At 35.2% G+C, this 19,162-nt stretch overlaps 2 protein-coding genes across 2 annotated transcripts; one reads left to right on the top strand and one right to left on the bottom strand.

Annotated features, from left to right (window-relative positions):
- Positions 1–4,617: 4,617 nt before the first annotated feature.
- Positions 4,618–10,960, top strand: LOC112034414 (uncharacterized). Its single transcript, XM_024067246.2, has 4 exons — positions 4,618–5,111; positions 7,294–7,355; positions 7,489–7,593; positions 10,524–10,960. Exons 1-4 carry the CDS (start codon positions 4,868–4,870, stop codon positions 10,662–10,664), a joined length of 552 nt encoding a protein of 183 aa, XP_023923014.2. The 5' UTR covers positions 4,618–4,867; the 3' UTR covers positions 10,665–10,960.
- A 937-nt stretch (positions 10,961–11,897) lies between these two features.
- Positions 11,898–16,063, bottom strand: LOC112034402 (alcohol dehydrogenase). Its single transcript, XM_065777075.1, has 10 exons — positions 15,994–16,063; positions 15,601–15,737; positions 14,864–14,910; positions 13,866–14,191; positions 13,677–13,759; positions 13,498–13,573; positions 13,354–13,415; positions 13,144–13,239; positions 12,526–12,687; positions 11,898–12,409 (listed from the first exon to the last, which is right to left on the bottom strand). The coding sequence occupies exons 1-10, from the start codon at positions 16,028–16,030 to the stop codon at positions 12,293–12,295; spliced, it is 1,143 nt and encodes a 380-aa protein (XP_065633147.1). The 5' UTR covers positions 16,031–16,063; the 3' UTR covers positions 11,898–12,292.
- Between the last annotated feature and the right edge of the window lie 3,099 nt (positions 16,064–19,162).

A 19,162-nucleotide genomic window follows, 5' to 3' on the forward strand; every position in this document is an offset into this window, starting at 1 on the left:
GACAAATAAAATTAGGGTTTTTGGGCTATGGCTTGCGCACGTAAGAACAAGCTCTCATGCGCATAATCAGGCCTGCGTGTGCACACAAGATTATGCATACACCACCTCTTGCCCAAAAAACCTAGAAACACTAAAACAGAGCAGAACCATAAAGCAGGAATTCTAACAATCTAACAATCATAAAATATAAAAAGAACTGTAAAAATAACCTAAATAGACAAACATAGACATAAATTACGCAAAGAAACAAGATTAAAACATAAAAGAAAGACTAAAAAAGAAAAAAAGAAAAAAGGTTGAAGCTTGATACCTCAAAAAGGAGTTCCCAAGCTTTCATTTTGACCATTCCCCTTAGCCAAATCTATCATAAGTCCTTAAACAAGCAATTAGTAATCTTAAACTCAAAGGATTGAGGCCAGAAGAGGTCCCAATCAAATAAAATTGACTTAAAGGTGTTTTGTGAAAAACTCCCTTTTGATTCACTATTTTCTAATGAATCTTAGGTTTTTCCAATGGGATTTCTTTGTGTTGAAAATGTACCATGTAAGACTTTATGTAGTGGGAAAAATGGGGTTTGGAATGGCTCCCAAACGATGTGGGATTCATTCCAAACCTTAACCATTATTGTAGAAAAATTTCATTTTTTTTTTATTTTTTTTTTTATTTTTTATGTCTCTAAAACCCTAGCTGCATATGCATGAGTGTGCCTGCATATGCATGCTTTGGCCTACGTACGCAGGCTACTACCCATGTATGTGGGCTGAGGACAACTTTGGTCATTTTATTTCCAAAAATAGATTTTTACTCATTTAAAAGTTTATATTTTCCATTTTAACACTCTTCAAGTCAATTTGATATCTGATTGGGCTTTAAACTAGCCTTGGGCCTTAGAGTTTGGGCATCATTGGGGAATGGGGCCTGAGTCGTAAGGGGTAAAAAACGTGGTGTCTATATACCTCTGGTAGTAAGATCAATGGTCCTTCCTCGAAGGGATGCTACATATATATATGGTTCCTAGACCATTGCAAAAACTAGGTGACAAATCCCCCCTCCCCCCTCCATTGTGCGCACACCATGTATGGCTATATATATTATGAAAATGAGGGTTTGGAAAGGCTCCTAGACAATGTGGGATTCATTCTAAAACTCAGTCTTTAATGCAAAAAATAGCATATCTACTGCATCTGAAACCCTACCTACGCGCACAGACTCTTGCTTGCATACGTAGGCTCTTATGTTGTGTAGACACTCAATTTTACACCCATAATTTAATCTTGGAAAATGGCTAGAATGACCATTTCATATACCCAAAAAATCATATTTGCATTACATGCATTAATTCATTCATTGCATATCATAAAAATGATCTTGAAATTCTAACGATCACAATGGTATGCCCAATTCTCAAATCAGACCATTGGATTAAAGATATCACAAGATCAAATGTTCATGATCTACATGCATTATGTATGAGTAAAGCTGATCACATGTGATTAATTTAAATTAATTTTGATTGGTTAAACAATTAAAATTAATTATATAATTTTGTGATTGGTTGTTGGTTTTGTCAAAAATAAGCCTGCTTGCATGCGAATAAAATAGATAATTAGATATCAATGGAATTGTTGATAATTAAGTCTATTTAGAATATTTATCTATCAGATAATTACTACTTTAAAGACCTGATTATCAAGATCAAAGTGATTAATTTTAGAATACGAGTTAAAAACATGTCTAGGTGCAATTCTCAACTCCAAAAATCCTTAAAAAAGAGTCCAAGTTGAACCAAAATTGGAAGTGGGTTTTAGCACACAAGAGGGCCAATCGGCACTCTTTGATAACGACGCAGCTAAGAAACCCTCTGATTAAGATAAAACACATCTATTTCAAATTTTTGGGGATAACAACGCAGTCTAATTTGTATATGATCTTATTCAACTTATTTTTTAAGCATCCAACCTCTATAAATTGAGGAAAAACATCAGAAATCAGGGCCCTTCTTTTTCTAACTTCTTTGCTCCCCTTACATTAAAGACGTTCTAGAAGCCTTGGCTTTAAGAATTTCTTTTTTGTAATTAAATATATTTTAGATCTCAAAGAAGTTAAACTTCTTTGATTTCTAAAGTATTCTTTTATTGAAGGGTACATTCATGCAAGTAGGTATTTAATCTCATTCTTGTGTTTATTTTTCTCTTTCTTAATTGATATATGTGTGTTGTTGATTGCATGGTTTTCATGGATATATGTTTGATTTCATTGTCAATACAATCTTGTTCATACTTTATATATACCATTTTCACATGTTTAGTTGGATTTTTCTTTAGTTGATTAAAATGCTTATGATTTAGTTCTTCTTTAAATTTCAAGATCTACAATTAATCTTTAAAACTTAAAAAATTAAAAAATTAAAAAAAAAAAACTGTATTTTCATTAAATACAGATTTGAATTTTTTTTTTATGAATCAAAAACATATCTGTATTTTCGTTAAATACAAATTTGAAATTTTTTTTGAATCAAAAACAGATCTGTATTTTCATTAAATATAGATCTGAAATTTTTTTCTGAATAAAAAACTGATCTGTATTTTCATTAAATACATATTTGAAATTTTTTCTAAATAAAAGAAAACTGGTTTGAAATTTTTTGTACATAAAAAATTGATCTGTATTTTCATTAAATACGGATCTAAAATTTTTTCTGAATATAAAAATTGATCTGTATTTTCATTAAATACAGATTTGAATTTTTTTATACTAAAAATGTTTTTCTTCTTAAATAAAAATTGCATATATTGAATTTTTTAAAGAGTGAATTAACATTGAATTTAGGGAGTTCAATATGTCATTGTAATTTCATGCATCATTTAAATGGGTATTAAATGGTCATTTAGAGTCTAAAAGACTAGACTTCGTTTAGGCAAAATGGGTGTCTAACACCTTCCCATTCTGTAATCTAACCCCCGAATCTAGATTTTGGTTCGTAGATAGTGCTTTATCTTTTTTTTAGATTGTAAACTAGGAAATAAAGCCTTGTAATTTTCATTTCTTCGATTGTAATCTAGGGAAACAAAGCTTTGTAATCTTTTACTAGATTGTAATTTAGGAGACAAGGCCTTGTATATTTCATTTATTAGATTGCAATTCATTTAAATAAATGAGAAGTTGTATTATTCCAATATATATCATATGTAATTCTTTTTTTCTTTTTCTTTTTTCTTTTTGTAAAAAAAATAGGTTGCAACTCCACACTAATCCTGAAAAGGGAGGTGCTGATGCCTCAACCTTTTTCTGAGAACCAGTTTTGCCCAGTCTCTCATAATGGCAACTCCACAATAATGGAAAATTTTTTTTTGATTTGTTTTCTTCACCAATAAATATTCCAAAAAAAAAAAACAAAGTGTAAATTAATAGATCTTAAGTAGCTTTTTAAATTTTACTAGTGTGCTTGGCAAGCAAAAAAACCTCTTTTTAGCTTTATTTGATGGCATAAAGAAAAAAAAAAGGCTTTTTCCATAATTTTTTATACTATTTTTGTAATAATAAATAAATAAGTAACACTTCACACATTTTTAAAAAATCAGCTTTCTGCTTAATATAATGAAATAATACTGCCCGAAGCGGGTCCGGGTCGGGTCTGGGTTTTATTAATAAAACCCAGACCCGACCCGAAATCCGACCCGGATATGACCCGGTTACCAGAAAATTACTAAAATGCCCCTGCTATATATATATGGTTGTAACTTGCAAACCCTAACTCCCTAATTCACTAACCCAGACCCAGCCGCCTCTCCCTAACTCTCAATCTCTCTCTCTCTCTGTCACTCACGCCCTCAATCTCTCTCTCTCTGTCACTCATGCACGTCATCAAACTCAATCTCTCTGTCACTCACACAGCCACGCACGGCACGAGCACGCAGCACTCAGCCACGCACGAGCACACAGCCACGCACAAGAGCATGCAGCCACGCCTTGGCCTCACAGTCACTCCTCGACCTCACTCTGAGCCACGCCTTGGCCTCACAGTCACTCCTTCAGCTCTCTCTCTCTGATCTCGAACAGGGCCAAGACTCTCACCTTCAGCCATGCCTCAGTTCTTTATATTTATTTATTTATTTATCCGAAATCTCCTCCGCTGGTTTGGTTATTTCTGGGTTTGCTTTGAGGATTGAAAAATGGGATTTTTTTTTAAAAAAAAAAATTTATTTGGGTGTGGCTGTGGAGATTTGAAAAGAAGGGATTTTTGGGATTTGTCTGTTTAGCCGTGGGTTTGAATCGTTTGATGTTGAGTTTGGACTTTGGAGCTTGTTTCAAAAAACCTTTCTTTCTAGTTGGGCTTAACGGGGCCCGGCGGGGGCAGGTCTGGGCCCCCGAAAAAAAATTCGTTTACTAAACGGGCCAGGTCCGGGCTGCGGGTCTTGCCCCGCGGGTCGGGTCCGGGTATGCAAAAATCCGGCCCGAACCCGACCCGTTGCCATTCCTATTCAAATGCTGCTACCAAACAGATCCTGAACTTGTAATGGGTCCACAAACTTTAGAAACTCCACTGTGGACCGCAGACATGAAATTCTAGAGCTATCTCTTCTTGGGCAAAGCTTTTTGTTTTACAAACTTTGGGCCGAGTAAGATCAACTTCCTGTGGGCCCTTCCCCTCTAAGCTTGTGAGGTTGTGAGGCTTCAGAGAAAACCAAGACAGACTGAAGACCCTTGATACTCACAAATGAATCTAACGACCTCACAACAAGGTTCAAGCTCAATACCAATTTCATAAGGCTGTCTGACCTTTGATACCCAAAAAAGAAAAGAAAAAAAAAAATATATATATATATATATATACACACACAAACAAGTATTCCGCAGAGTTTATGTTATGACTACGAATATGGCTTCGTCAGTTATTGTCCATAACATGTGCTCCATTCCATTAAACTCTCCAAAATGTTACAAAAATGAAAATTTAACTCTCACCCACTCCCAATTTCTTTCCTCCAAATCCCTTTTGAATTTAAACGGACCTTCTTTGCTCTCAGCAATCCATATTAAGAATCGTACAATCCAATCATCTCGCTCAGCAGCATCCATTGCCTTCGCTGCACAGTCCAACTTTTTGAAAGGTAAGCTTCATTCACTTTTTTTTTTTTTTTTTTTGGGGATGGTTTTTGAATTTACTGAATTGATCTTATCTGGGTTTGTTGACTTTTTGATTATTTCTGAATTGGTTTCATTTGTCTCAAACTGATTAATAGAGATAATTTGGTAATTGTGAGCAAGCACTCTAATTTAGTTACTGCTTGATTATGGCAATCTTTTTAATGGATTCCCATGGAGAAAATCTAGAGCTTGTGCAACTAAAGAATCCCATGAAAGTTTGATGGGTTTTTTTTGGTTACGTAAGATGTTGAAGTCACTAAAATAAGATGAAACCGTAACTGTTAAGAGGAGATTCCATTTGAACAATGCCTTATTAGCTGCATCCTAATTTGGTCAAAAAAAAAAAAAAAAAGCAAATTGATTGTCTTCAATATAAATATGAAAAAGTCGACCCTGCATAGTTGAATAAGCTGCATTATATTTTTGAATAAAATTTCCATGGAACAATCTACTTTTGAGTACTTTCTTATAAACTGACAATCACGATTGTCTTGTCACTTCTACATGCAAATGCTTTAAAACTTGCTTGCCAATACCTGTATCCAAGCCCTCTCCTAAAAAAGTGCTTCAATATAAACTGACTAATACATCTAGTTTCCCTTTTCAATTACACCCTTATTAATGCAACTAAGCACTTAACATTAGGATGTTTTGGTCATTTTCTTGTAAACTTTTGCAACATATGCATTTGAATCACATAAGCTAGTGCCCGAGAGCTTTGTATTTAGTGTTTAAAATTTTAGTTGCTACAATAAAATGACTCTAGTGCCATGTATATGAACCATTCCTTGTTGATTTAATAGTTAATACCAAGTAATGGGTGTGCCAAGTGGTGGGTTTTTCATGTTTACGGCAAGCAGATTTACTAAGTTTTTTGTTTTTTCACATTTTGTTTTTGGCAATACTACATAATTATAGCTGATAGGAGAAAATCTTCTCATCAAGGTTTGTTCCACCTGAATTTTGTGATAGAGAATTTGCCAATTTTTATGTGTGATAAGTTGATCCCTGTTATTTTGAGATCATATTTAGTATTCAGAGTTTTCCTTGATTTAGTACCACTCTCGGGGCCTGCACAAAAACAATGCTTTGCCCCTAATGTCCAATCAACTAATGTGCCTGAACACATTTCAAGGAAAATCATCTATCTCTGGGATTGAGTAGCATTTCACCCTAATAACAACAATTTCTACCCTCTGTCCCTGTTCGCTTTCCAGAACCTATGGAATTATGGAGGGTCATAGTTGTTTGAGTTTTATTACTAATAGCTAGATTTTTTCACCCCATCAATTGTTATGATGCAGTTGGGAGCATGATGAAAAAATAACACACTCCAATGTATCTCAAATATGAAGTTTCTTAGAGGAGAACAAAGGAAAAACCTCTTCATTGATGCTTAATCAAGCAAATGTTAAAGTTCTCAAAAGAATGTAGAATCAAAAGGGAATTGTTATTGATGACGAGAGGTGAGGCATTTTTATAAATCTGTCATAACCTTTACTTATGAGGGAGCTATAAAACCCAATAAACTTTTAATCAAGGCCCTTATTTAAGTTTAGCCAATGAACTCTAGCTCAAATTGCACCATAAGAGTGGATAAAGGGCAGGGTTTTAGGTTCAAAACCCACTAGGTGTATGTGTAACTTATCAATAAAACAAAAAACCCCTTAATTAAGTTTAGTCCTGTTCATACATATCAGCATAATTTCATAATTTAAAATATTTGAAAAGACTAAAAGAATAGTATTGCTCCTGCATCATGATGTCAGTCAAGTTCCATGGATGGTCCCTCCCCTTTCACATATCATGGGGATTGAGCATAACATATTTAAGGTTTAAAATTTAGCTAAGAGCCAGTTTTACTTTTAAATATAATCTTAAATCTTGATAGAACATGCTTTTATCCAAGAGGCCTAGCTAATATTGATGGGCTGGGTTTGTTGAAGTAGGTTTTGCTGAATATCTCTGTCTGATGTGATGCATTTGTATTATCTAAAAAGCTTTTGTGCCAACATTGAATTTGTAGTTGGTCATTGTAAATCAGAGTCAACAATTAAGGTAGCTTTCTGTATTGCATGAGTTCCTACTTCCTTTTGCTGGTATGTTTTGATTGTGCTAACTTTCATTTTGATCTTTGTCAAATAGTTATTCAAACAGTGTGGAAGGTTGGAAAGGATGGAGTTGAGGCAGGAACCAATTTGGTGCCCGTAAGTTTATTTTGTTTCACTTCCAAGTCTACACTAACAAACTAATTAGCAGTTTTATGTATGATTGAAAGTTTGAAACCATCCTTTATTTTCTCAATGGAAGATCTAAAATTTTTTTTCTACATCTTTCTAGGATTCTGTACCCAGACCAATAGCAAGGATTTCTGTCACATTAGTTGCACTGACTGTTTCACTCTTTGTACTCAAGTCTTTCCTGTCTACAGCTTTCTTTGCGCTGGTATGTTTTCTACTTCCTTTCCATCTGTAAGTATTGATGATTGTTTATTCCATTTGATCTTTACTGCTGCATATTCTGCAAATGAAGTGTACTTCTTATCTTTTAAATGATTGCAATTCAAAGTTAATGCAGTTGGTTTAATCTAAAAAGAACTAGCAGATGGCTTTTCTGGGGAAAGCCAATTCCTTTTTAGTTTGATTGTGCATCATACTCATACAATAGTGTTGTTTCAGTAACTTACAAGTTTTTTCCCTTTTTTTTTACTGATTTTTTACTTTGGAAGCAGCAGTACACTATCTCTCTTTTAATTATTAAGTTCTTTTCGCATAAAATGCATTTTTTAGATCAAAAACATTTATCTCTTAGGAATGAACATGTGAGTTTGCATTGAGAAGTTTACCTTTGCCACTCAACTCAAAGCTGCCAAGATTTCGGTCACAGGCATATGTATCTCGGTTTGCATGGGGATAAGTCCATGAACTCAGAAGCTTCTTACACTTTAGTCCCAGGGACACCAAAAAAGAAAAGGACTTAAGAGTAGGAAGATATGTGCTTCAGGTCTGTTGATATTTTCTTAATTAAGGAAAAATTTCTTAATCTTACCAAAAAAATAAATAAATAAATAAAGGTGATCTGTCTTTACTGACGCAGGACAACATTGGGGGGGAGGAGGGGACTACAGTTTACACTACTGTAGCTGTATTGTTTGCAGTACCATATTGGCCTAGTATATCTAATGTTAATTAAGGGTATTTGAGTTTTTTGGTTTCTTTTTATAATGCATGGTTAAGATTAGTCTAAATGAAGGGTCGTAACTAATTCTTTCCAGGGTTGCAGAGTCTTGTCTGCTTTTTTTTCTTTTTTTAATAACTTCGTGAACTTTTCTAAAGAAAAACCCTTTGGACTTGCCTCTAGCTAGAAAACCTATAGGCAACTAACCCTGCCTGCCAGAACCAATTGTTGGATAATCCAAGGGCATTCAGCCCTGACAAGCTAAGCAGTTTATGTTATGTATAGAAGATTTTAAAGCCATTTTAACCTCTGGACCTTTTGACATCAATGAAAATTGTCTTTGGTTTCTAGGTTCTTTGTAGAACACTAGGGTTTGCTTAATGAAGCACTCAAGAAGTTCTCTTTGTTTCCTTCTAAAAAACATAGACTTCAGTGGAAAATTATAGTAAATCATTCTCATTGCACTCCCGGAAAAAGGAGTGTTGCAATAGATTGATAGCCAATGTCAAAATTTAGTCGCATTATTATGAATGAGACATTTATAGACATAACTTGGGGCATTCCCTACTAGCAATTCATGTGACCGATCTCAATTTGTATTTTGAGAATATATAACTGATCCCAAATTTTGGGACTAAGGGTTTATTTGTTGTTATTGCTGTTCTTGATTGCATCACTTGTTGCGAAGAGCCTTTTACTTCAACTAACACCTCTTGGTGTATCCAATGAGACGTCCAGGATTCAAATCTCCCCTTCCTTTATTATAGCTATTGAATTATCAAAAAAAAAAAAAAAAAAAAAAAGTTATTCACCTTTGGGTCAAGATGATCTTCTTGAGTATGCTTAAGTATTAAACATGTTTCTATCTCAGAATTTGTGTATTTGGATAAATGGGGTTTGTTTATATTGAAAGTAAATAAAATTAGTAAGTAGTGAGTTTCATCTAAGAAAGAGGTTAAAAATATTATCACTCATACAACTTAGTATGGTGATGTCTGTAAAATACAACACTTCTTTCATACAAACTTCATAATGAATAACACATACTAAAGAGCTTAAGCTTCCCTTCAAATTTAAGAGACTTCACCACCTGAACTGCATAAAATGAGATAAACACAGCAAGTTCCTGTTAGTCTTTTGAGAATGAAATTAACAACTACTACTTCAACCGAAATAGTTTACTCCTTCAAATATAGGCAAGATCCAGTCACCTGCATGTGACTGGTGGCATGAGAAAAATGAACTTATAATCTATGACTTCACCACCTTGTAGCTCATACAACACAATTTGCCACGCAAGGGATGGCCACTGGTAGTATAAACTAAGAAAATATGCCTGATTGCAAATCTTGATTTAGAATCTTGGCCTAGATTAAAAAGTGAGAAAGTGGCCCTCTTTTCTCAGTTTTGCTTCAGATTACTGATCTCTTTGTGAGTCTCACTAAATATGCTTCTCAAGAATTCAGGTTTCTTTCTACACCTTGCTTGAATCAGTTTCCTATCATAATCAGGTTGTGTGGATTAGAATATCTTGGCACTACACCTGGGTTATGGAGATGAAACAATATATCAATTTCTTTATACGTCCAGTAATATGTTCCTCTCTCAGTCAGTCCAACACCCTGCTAATATCTTTTATACATATTTTTCTCTTTGAGCTATTATTAGTATGCTCACATACGTGCAGTCATTCATTCATTTGATAATAATACTCTTTTCATTTGTTTAAATCGGAAATTCAACTCCCATTATGATTCTTGTGGAAAAATATTTAGTACTCTTTTTGACACATGTATGACACAACTAATTGCCAGAAACTCTCCTAAATATTCACTTATTTTACTTCTGACGACTCCTTAATATTCACTTCTGACTTCTGAGATGCATTGGTTATAGAGAGAATTTTTTATTTCTATTTTCTTTATGTTGTAGAAATAATTAAGGCACAATTCTTCAAAAGTGGACTATTTTGAAATCAGTAGTTCACTTTTACACTTCCAAATTTATAAAATCATCTCTCAATTAATTTTATTTTGTTTCTAGAAGTGGCTGAAGGAAAAGATACGGTAAGAAGGGCATAGGGGATGGGGTATTTGTCAAAGTTTCAATTAATGACATGATATAATAGTCAATGTTTATAAAGTGATTTTTCAGCATCAAATTTTAATGGCGAGAAGTAATACATTTCTTGATTCCAGGCCACGATGGGACTCATTTATTTCGCATTCATAGCCATGAATAAAGATGATGGACCAAAAGGGGGTGGAGGGCCTGGAGGCACCACCTCTACGGAGGACTCTCTAGAAGAAGCGAAAAGAATAATGGAAAAGTACAAGTAAAATAGGCAAAGAGTAAGTATGCTGGTTCCCCATTATTCAATTTACATATGCTACTGTTTTCTCATGTAAAGTTGTGGCAGACATGAGGGAACAAGAAAGGAATACAAGTATACCTTCTTTTCTTTTAAATTGCTTGAATCATATCTCAGGTTTATAGATGCTTCTATGCTTTGCCAAAATCATATCTTGAGTTCTGCAAAGCTTTATAATATGTCCAATGTTCTTAAGTTGAGTCAAATTGAGCCTACATAATCTCGGATGAATCTTACTACAAATACAATGTCATTTTCTGTTTATCTTGCATTTGAGTTGCTGTATGGGGGGGGAGTTCTAATGTTATGCACACGCAAAATGGTCTGTGCATGTTTTTGTTAATTATTATTCAGATATAGGTATTCCTTCCATTAGAATTTGCCATCCCCTTTCATCACCTATTTATTTTAAGACAAGGATCATTGCTGTTTATGTACTCATGTAGAACATTACCAGGCAATCCAACACCCAATCTGCCAAGACAATAAGCCTAGTCACATGTGTATAATGTATTGTACTATTGTTCCACTTTTTCAAGTCCATCCATAAGCTTTGCTCTAATATGCTTTTGAGAATGGTCGAGCTAACTTGATCATCAGGCAGCTATCTGAGTCTACATTAAAGCAGTCATATCATAAGATATAAAATGAATGCTTCTTTTTCTAGAAGATCCGAGTCATGATTAGGATGGTCAATTGTTGTAACGACACCAGCAAGCATACAATCACACTCGCATCTTTTCTTTGAAAAATTATAATATAAAATTTTTTTCTTGGAGCTCTTGCCAAATAACAAAACAGGTGGGCCATGATTTGTCAAAAATTGGTGGACACAGCAATAGAGAACATCTAAAAGTTTGATTGGCACAATGCGGACAAAAGGATTTGGTTATCACTTATTTGTCACAATTCAGTTCTTGATAATTGTCAAAGAAAGATATTCGTTTCCTGTCACAATTTGATATCATGGTCTCAACATTTTCTTCAGTATTTATTTTCCAAATTGCCCCATAACCTTCTGTTATCTGATCAATGAACTATCTAATAGGTTCTCCATAAACATTCATTTACATTTCAAAAGAAAGTCGTATTGCTGTGTGTTTAGATGAGATGGAGGTGAAAATATGGAAGAATTTTAAGCTTAAAACAAACAGAGATTATACAATATGGAAAATGAAAGTGGCTGGTACAAATTTGGCAGTTCTATACAACTCAAGTTTCATTTAGATTCCAGAAAAATACAATACCTCAGCACCTGAATTAATTCTCAAAGCACAAGTTCCTATCATATATGATGTATGTATATGACAGAAAGAGAGAGCACAACCCGGGCTTTTGGGGCCCATTATTTCTATATGATTACATTTCGACGGCCAGAGCATGGCCCGTTCCCATAATACATAAAAGGATCCTGGTTTAGTAGTGCCTGTAAAAAGTACTACACGCGACAATTTCACAACAAAGCTTACTATTAATAATTTTTACTTAGGTTTGCTGTGAAAATGTTGTGTTTGTAGCTTTATTCATAAAAGATAAATTAAACCTGAGAATCCGGGTTCAAAAACCCATAGTTATTTCTTAATTCTGTCGAAAACTCTATTCTTCCATACTAATTATACACCGCAAACCCTCTCCCTTCAGCATGTACTCGAAGGCCTTATTGATGTCAGAGAAAGGGACCCGGTGGGTTATAAATTTCTCCACTTCCAATTTCTGCAAGGAAAATTTTAAAAATAAAATAAGGTAATTTTTTCCTCTTTGTTTCTTCATGACATTAGACAAGTATATAAGAACCCAAAACTCGTTAAAGCGTGAGAAAGTAAGAGTACCTTGTTCATGTACATGTCAACAACTGAGGGAAGGTCAGTCCGAGGTTTGTAGTTTCCAAAGAAAGTTCCTTTGAGTGTCCTCTCGTTAAGCACATTAATGGGCTTGGTCATGAACACCGCATCCTTGTTGGGCACTCCTACGAGCACAGCTACACCCCATCCCTGCATTAACCAAAAAAACAAGACTCAGGTTAAAGTTTGACAGTACTAGAGCCTAGAGTACCAAGCCAAGTATTGGCCTAAAACTAATACACACACTCCAACTATAACTACTAAAACTATATAATTAAAAGAACAGGGAATATTATAAGCAATTCCTGAAGGACAGCAACTTGGTACTTTCGGAGTACAGCGCCGTGGTATTCCCTCTTTCCCTCTTCTCATATGGATGATAATTTCCATAATGAATTTAAAGAAGAGATCTAATATTACCGACAGGGGGGAGCATAACATTGTTGTACTCATAGTATTGAATAATTATCATCCAAAGAATAGGACATTCAAGCTACTTTAGTTTACATTGTTATCATAGAACCAACCTAATGTCAGACCAAGCTCTATCTTTATTATTAGCAATAAATAAGATGAGTTAATTGTTAAATTATCTAGAAAACATACATCATGAACACACTCAAAAGCAGAGATCATGGCGTTGATGTTGCCGGTGCACTCTAGACTCCTGTCAACTCCACCATTTGTCATCTCAGCAATAACCTGAGTAGTTACAAGGTATTAGGAATCTAAAATACGACTCACTTATACTACGGAAATTCATGCAGCAAGATACTATAGGAAAAGTGAACTTCAGAATACAGAAGAGTTTTACACCTCTTGAACTGGTCTGTCATGGTCCTTTGGATTTACAAACTCAGTTACTCCAAATTTCTTGGCTAGCAATAAGAGAGAGAATCATAAGCTCAATATCATGGAAAATAAAAACTCAATCAATAAAAATGATGAAAGAGTACCTACCTTCCTCAAACCTCTTGGGGTTGAAGTCAATCCCAATAATCCTTGACGCCCCAGCAATTCTTGCACCTTCAGCAGCCTAAAGAAATAGAACAGAAATAAATTAAAGTGTAGAAAGGATCCAAATCTTACAAAAAGAATAAATAGAACAAAGATTTCAAACAAAATTTTCCAGAACATACAGCCAGCCCAACAGCTCCAAGACCAAAAACAGCAACTGTAGATCCCTTCTTTGGTTTTGCAACATTCAAAGTTGCACCTAATCCTGAAATTTTTTTTAAGAAAATGTCCAGATTTTACATAAACCTCTAGGTGGAAATTTCAGATGTAATACAGAAATCACCAACACAAGATTTCATTGGACATAAAACCTGTTGAGATGCCACAACTGAGGATGCAGACCTTATCCAAAGGTGCTAGCGGACTAATCTTAGCTAGGCATCCTGAATGAACAACGGTATACTCACTGAATGTGGATGTACCAAGAAAGTGATTTATAGGAGTCCCACTGATAGAAAACCTGGATTTTCCATCATTAAGCATAACTCCTCTGTCTGTATTTATTCTCAAAAGGTCACACATATTGCTTTCCTCCGACTTGCAGTGCCTGCAGTCCCCACACTCTCCAGTGAACACCGGAAGCACATGATCTCCAACTTGGAGGTTTGATACACCTTCCCCAACGCTTTCTACAACCCTGTTAGAATAAAATCTTGGCAATGAACATGCTATTGCATTTATAACAAACTAGAGTAAAATACATTACAGTATAAATTCATCATTTAAGAAAATGAATGAAGAACAGAATCAAGACTAAAGTTGTAATTAGACACTTCACAGGCACAAAATTATCTTCTTCTTCTTTTTTTCTAGTAGTCAAATGCAGGATTTATGTGCTTGTCAGAGCTGTGAGCATGCAATCCATCTTGATGATGTGAAATTGCTCCAAATTTTTTTGTTCATTTCTTATGATGACTTGTTTTCTTCATAATGAATCATTTCATCATGTAACACCTTCATTCTAGAGGATTTCTGCTTCAAAAGCTTCTAAGATATTCATCACGCCTACGAGCCCCGCGCGCCCAGGGGTGGGGAGGGGGGGGGGAAGCTTTTAAGATAACCCATATAAGTATTAAATGAATAATGGGATTAATTGGCAAACTTGTCCGTGTAGCATGCTGCATTACTTGAAGACTCATACTAATGCAATATTCAAACATAACAGATCTCATGGACATAGATCACGGTTAATTCCATCAAAAACCTAAGATTTCTCACTCAGAAAATTTGCTTAGGGAATGTGGCACTCGGTGTAAAGTATTACTAATTAAAAACAAATATGCCATAGCAATATAAATCTACAACTTACCCAGCTGCTTCATGGCCAAATATTCGAGGAAACAGTGGATTCTGGCCCTGAAAATTAAAGAAAAGAGAAAATGAAAAATGAAAAACAAAAGAGAGAGAGAGAGAGAAATTAAGTGCATTCTCAAAGGATTAATAATAAAAGCCAACTCAAATTGTTGTTTCAAACAAGAATCACCAAGAATACGCCTTTGTTTTCATAGGAAGAGAAATTAACGCCAGAAGGTATTGATTCTATTAGATAATTTAGATTCCATGACATATGGGTTGTAAATTACTTATGCTACTAAAATCCATGAGCTAAGTCACTCTAACAACAAGAAGTATGCTTTAGTTCCAAATGTTTGGGATCAGCTGTGTCACTTTAACATTTCTACAATAATGAAAATCACAAACTGGACAATTAACCCAATGCATTCAAGAAGGAAACAAAGGACGCCACTTTTTTTGTAGTATAGAGGCCAACAGCATTTGTTGTAATTAATATTTAATACATCAATCTAAATTTGGCACAACATGGAGGTCCAGGAGATTTTCGACTACCATATTCCTAAGTTAGTCTTAAATTTCACTTTATTGTGAATGGCTGAACCAAGATATCTCTATTGAATTTAAAGTGAGAACTGTGCAATTTCATAACATAGGACTCTGTAGCAAGTAGCAACTGTATTCTTTTAAAGAAATATGAAGAAAGGAATCCATTAGGAAAAATAATCGATACAAAAACATTTCAGATCCAACCTTGGCCTCCCAGAAGTAGAGATCGGTATGGCAAAGTGAAGTATATTTGATCTTGATCCTCACTTCCATAGCCTGTGGTGGAGCCACCTCCACTTGCTCTATCACCAGTGGCTTCCCTGCCTCCCACGCAATGGCAGCTTCAAAAAAACGTGTACAAAATCCACACCTCCAATTATAATTCGAATACATTGAAAAAAAAAAAAAAAAAACATTTCTTAATCAACAAAAATAAATTTTTGACCACCAAAAAAAAAGAGCACATACATAGTCCTAAAATATAGTGAACAAAAAACCCACTTGGCCAAAACAAAAGATTATAACCACCAAAAAGCACAGAAATAATAAAATAAAAACAAAAAGTAAATGCATGATAAAATATAAAAGTGTTCATACCTTTGCAGGGAATCACAAGGCCAGAAGTAGCAGACATGGTTGGTTCAATTTCAGAATGAATGAAGCGAAAATGTTTCTGTGTGAGGAGTTTAGAGAAATGAGCATTGGAATGGGACACAAAAGAACCCAACCGCTTATACATATATATACCACAGTGCAAAGATATTTTTTTGATGACACTGTACACTGATTCAACTTACAGTAAAACTCAAACACCAATTGCTGTTGGCTGCCCATGGATTTACAGAGCCAAAAATATAAACCGCTCCGATTAGGAAGGCAGCACACAAAGTATATAGGCATATATTCCGTTTGCTTTCTCTGCAAAACTGCCTAATAAAAGTAGGCTTTGCTTTCTGTGGATTGCCAAATCCTTTGCTCCTTTCCGAACACAATATTTCTATAAAAAATTATTTTGATTAGGATTCAATACCTTACGTACACGATTTTTAAGTTTTAACGTTACCATTTGCAATTTCGACTCTTTCTCTCTTCACTCTTTTGCTATCAATCCTATCAACCATTATAATGTTTTTTTTTTTTTTTTCAGAAAATATTTCTATCACAAAAAAGTTATCCATGCTTTATTTTCCTTTCTTTTTTATTTATTTTTAAGTATAACAAGTACTTAGAGAAATTTGAATTGAGATTACTCAGTTGGGTCCCAAATAACATTATCAAAAATATTAGTAATTCAAAATAATAATCATTCACAAAAATACAAATATTTACGTGAAAAACCATTTCTTTTGAAAGAAAAAACTATAGACAAACTCCAAACAATTTTACTATTATCAAATCAATTACAATAATTTTTGTGCGTATCTCACAACTAAAGTAAAAATCTATCTTGTTTTCTTTACTTTTACACACACTAATTATCTTTCTTAAAGTCGGCAATACTTTACTCTCTCATTTCTATTTTTCTTCTCCACGTATAGCTCTCTGTCTTGACTGTCTTCTTTTTCTAAATGGCTTTCTCTTGGCTGCTCTCTCAATTCACTTGTGTGTTCATCGTTTTTTAGCACCACACGCATGCCTTTTATATAAAGCATGCCCTCACACTCTTAATTCAATTAGGAGTAGGAATCTTGGTACACCACGTGCAGTAGTTTGCAAGGAATTAGGACTCCTTACTATTCAAGCCTATCACAAACTCATTAAAGAGTAGTGATTAGATGCGGCTGGACTCCTAGGAACACACAAAGTACACATTGACCATGTTCTCTTATTTTAACTTTTTTTTTTTTTTAATAGTCAATTCATACGAAGTTTCATTAATTGGGGCAAAAGCCCATTGAAAATACATCCATACAAACTTGCTTTACAATTATTGGGGGGTGTCTTCCACCCAAATTACTGCATTTGATACTGGTTTAGCATGTCTAGCCAATTGAGGGGCAGTAGCATTGCTACTCCTACTTGCGTACTTTGCTTCCCAAACCTTAAAATTCTGGAGCACACAGATAGAGCTTTCCACCACCATTTGGATAGAGCTTGGGGGCTGATTTACACTTGATAGAGCAGACATTACTGTCAAGGCATCACCTTCCACAATCACTTCTCCAAGGCCCAAATCCCTTGCCAGTGTAATCCCTTCCTCGGCAGCCTTGGCTTCCACTTCCAACGCCCCCAAGGGGAGGGGCAGTTTCTTGCTCATAGCTCCCATAATTTGACCTGTATCATTTCTAATAATCACTCCAATTCTGCAGCAGTAGGGTTCCTTGAATATTGCTCCATTTACATTGATTTTGTACCACCCCGACTTTGGAGGGCGCCAATGAGGTCTGGCTTGAGGAGGCTGCTTTGGGGGCTTCGGGTTGGTCATGTTACTCTGTCTAAATTCTTCTATATACCTGCCTACTTCCATCGCAATACTCTTCGCTTGCTTGCTCTTGCCTTCGTGCTTAATAGCATTACTGTTCTTCCACATACACCAAGCAATGGTTGCAAAGAGTTCCCAGTCAAAATCATTTGACTTCTCTATAAGATTCTACACCAAGTCAATAAACTCTCCTTGAGGCGATATGCCATTGGGCAGATTGATACCAGACTCTTTCCAAACCTCTGCCGCGATTTTGCACCTCCATAGAGTATGGCCTGATGTCTCCCTTTCCCCACAAAGGACACAATCATCCGCCACAGCTATTTTTCTATTTCTCAAACAGTAGTTTGTAGGGAGAATATTTTTGCACGACCTCCACATAAAGTGTTTGATTTTGCTTGGGCAATTCAGGCTCCAAATAACCTTCCACATTTTTTTCATTTTCGCGCTATCTGAGCAATCACCTCCATCCCCCCCCTTTTTTTTTTTTTTTTTTTTTTTTTTTTTTTTTTTTTTTTTCTCTCTCTTTTAGGACTTTTAATGCCTCTCCATAAGCGCTCTTGACTGAGAATTCTCCATTTTTTGTCCACGCCCATGATTGAGAATCTTCTGTCATGCCCAGGCTGATTGGGAAACCAGGATTGTTTCCACTTCATGATGCAGGAACGTGTTCCTTACCCTTTCAATATTCTAGTAGCCCCAATCAAAATTTATCAATTGTTCAACCTTTTCCAGCTCTAAAGTTTGGTTTCTTGGGCTCACTACCTTAAAAGAATCCTCGATTGGCAGCCACTTGTCCTTCCATATGTTCACCTTTTTCCCATTACCAACGTTCCACCTTAGACCTTTATTAATAGAGCTTCATGTTGCGGCAATACTCCTCCAAACATAAGAGGGACTCCTCCCCAATTGAGCATCAATAAAGGAGACTTTTGCAAAATATTTAGCTTTAAAAACACTATGGAGCAAAGAATTTGGGTTTTTTAGGATCCGCTAACCCTGTTTGGTAAACAATGCCAAGTTAAAAGCCCTATAGACTTTGAAACCCATTCCCCCCCTTAGATTTTCTAGTGCATAGCTTCTCCCACATCACCCAAGCCAATTTTCTCTCATTTTCTTTTTGACCCCATCGGTAGTTTCTGACCAAAGAGTTTTGATCAGTGCATAATGAATCGGGGAGGAGGAAGCAACTCATCGTGTAAGTGGGCAGGGGCGTAGCCAGGAATAATTACTTGGGGGGGCCAGGTTGTAATAAAGATATACTAAATATAATTCTGAAGTCTATTAGATACAAAATTATTAACTTTCATGTATCATCATATACTTGAACATTAATAAACATGA

This window comes from Quercus suber, unplaced genomic scaffold (genome assembly GCF_002906115.3).
Source record: "Quercus suber isolate HL8 unplaced genomic scaffold, Cork oak 2.0 scaffold_9, whole genome shotgun sequence".
Lineage (NCBI taxonomy): Eukaryota > Viridiplantae > Streptophyta > Magnoliopsida > Fagales > Fagaceae > Quercus > Quercus suber.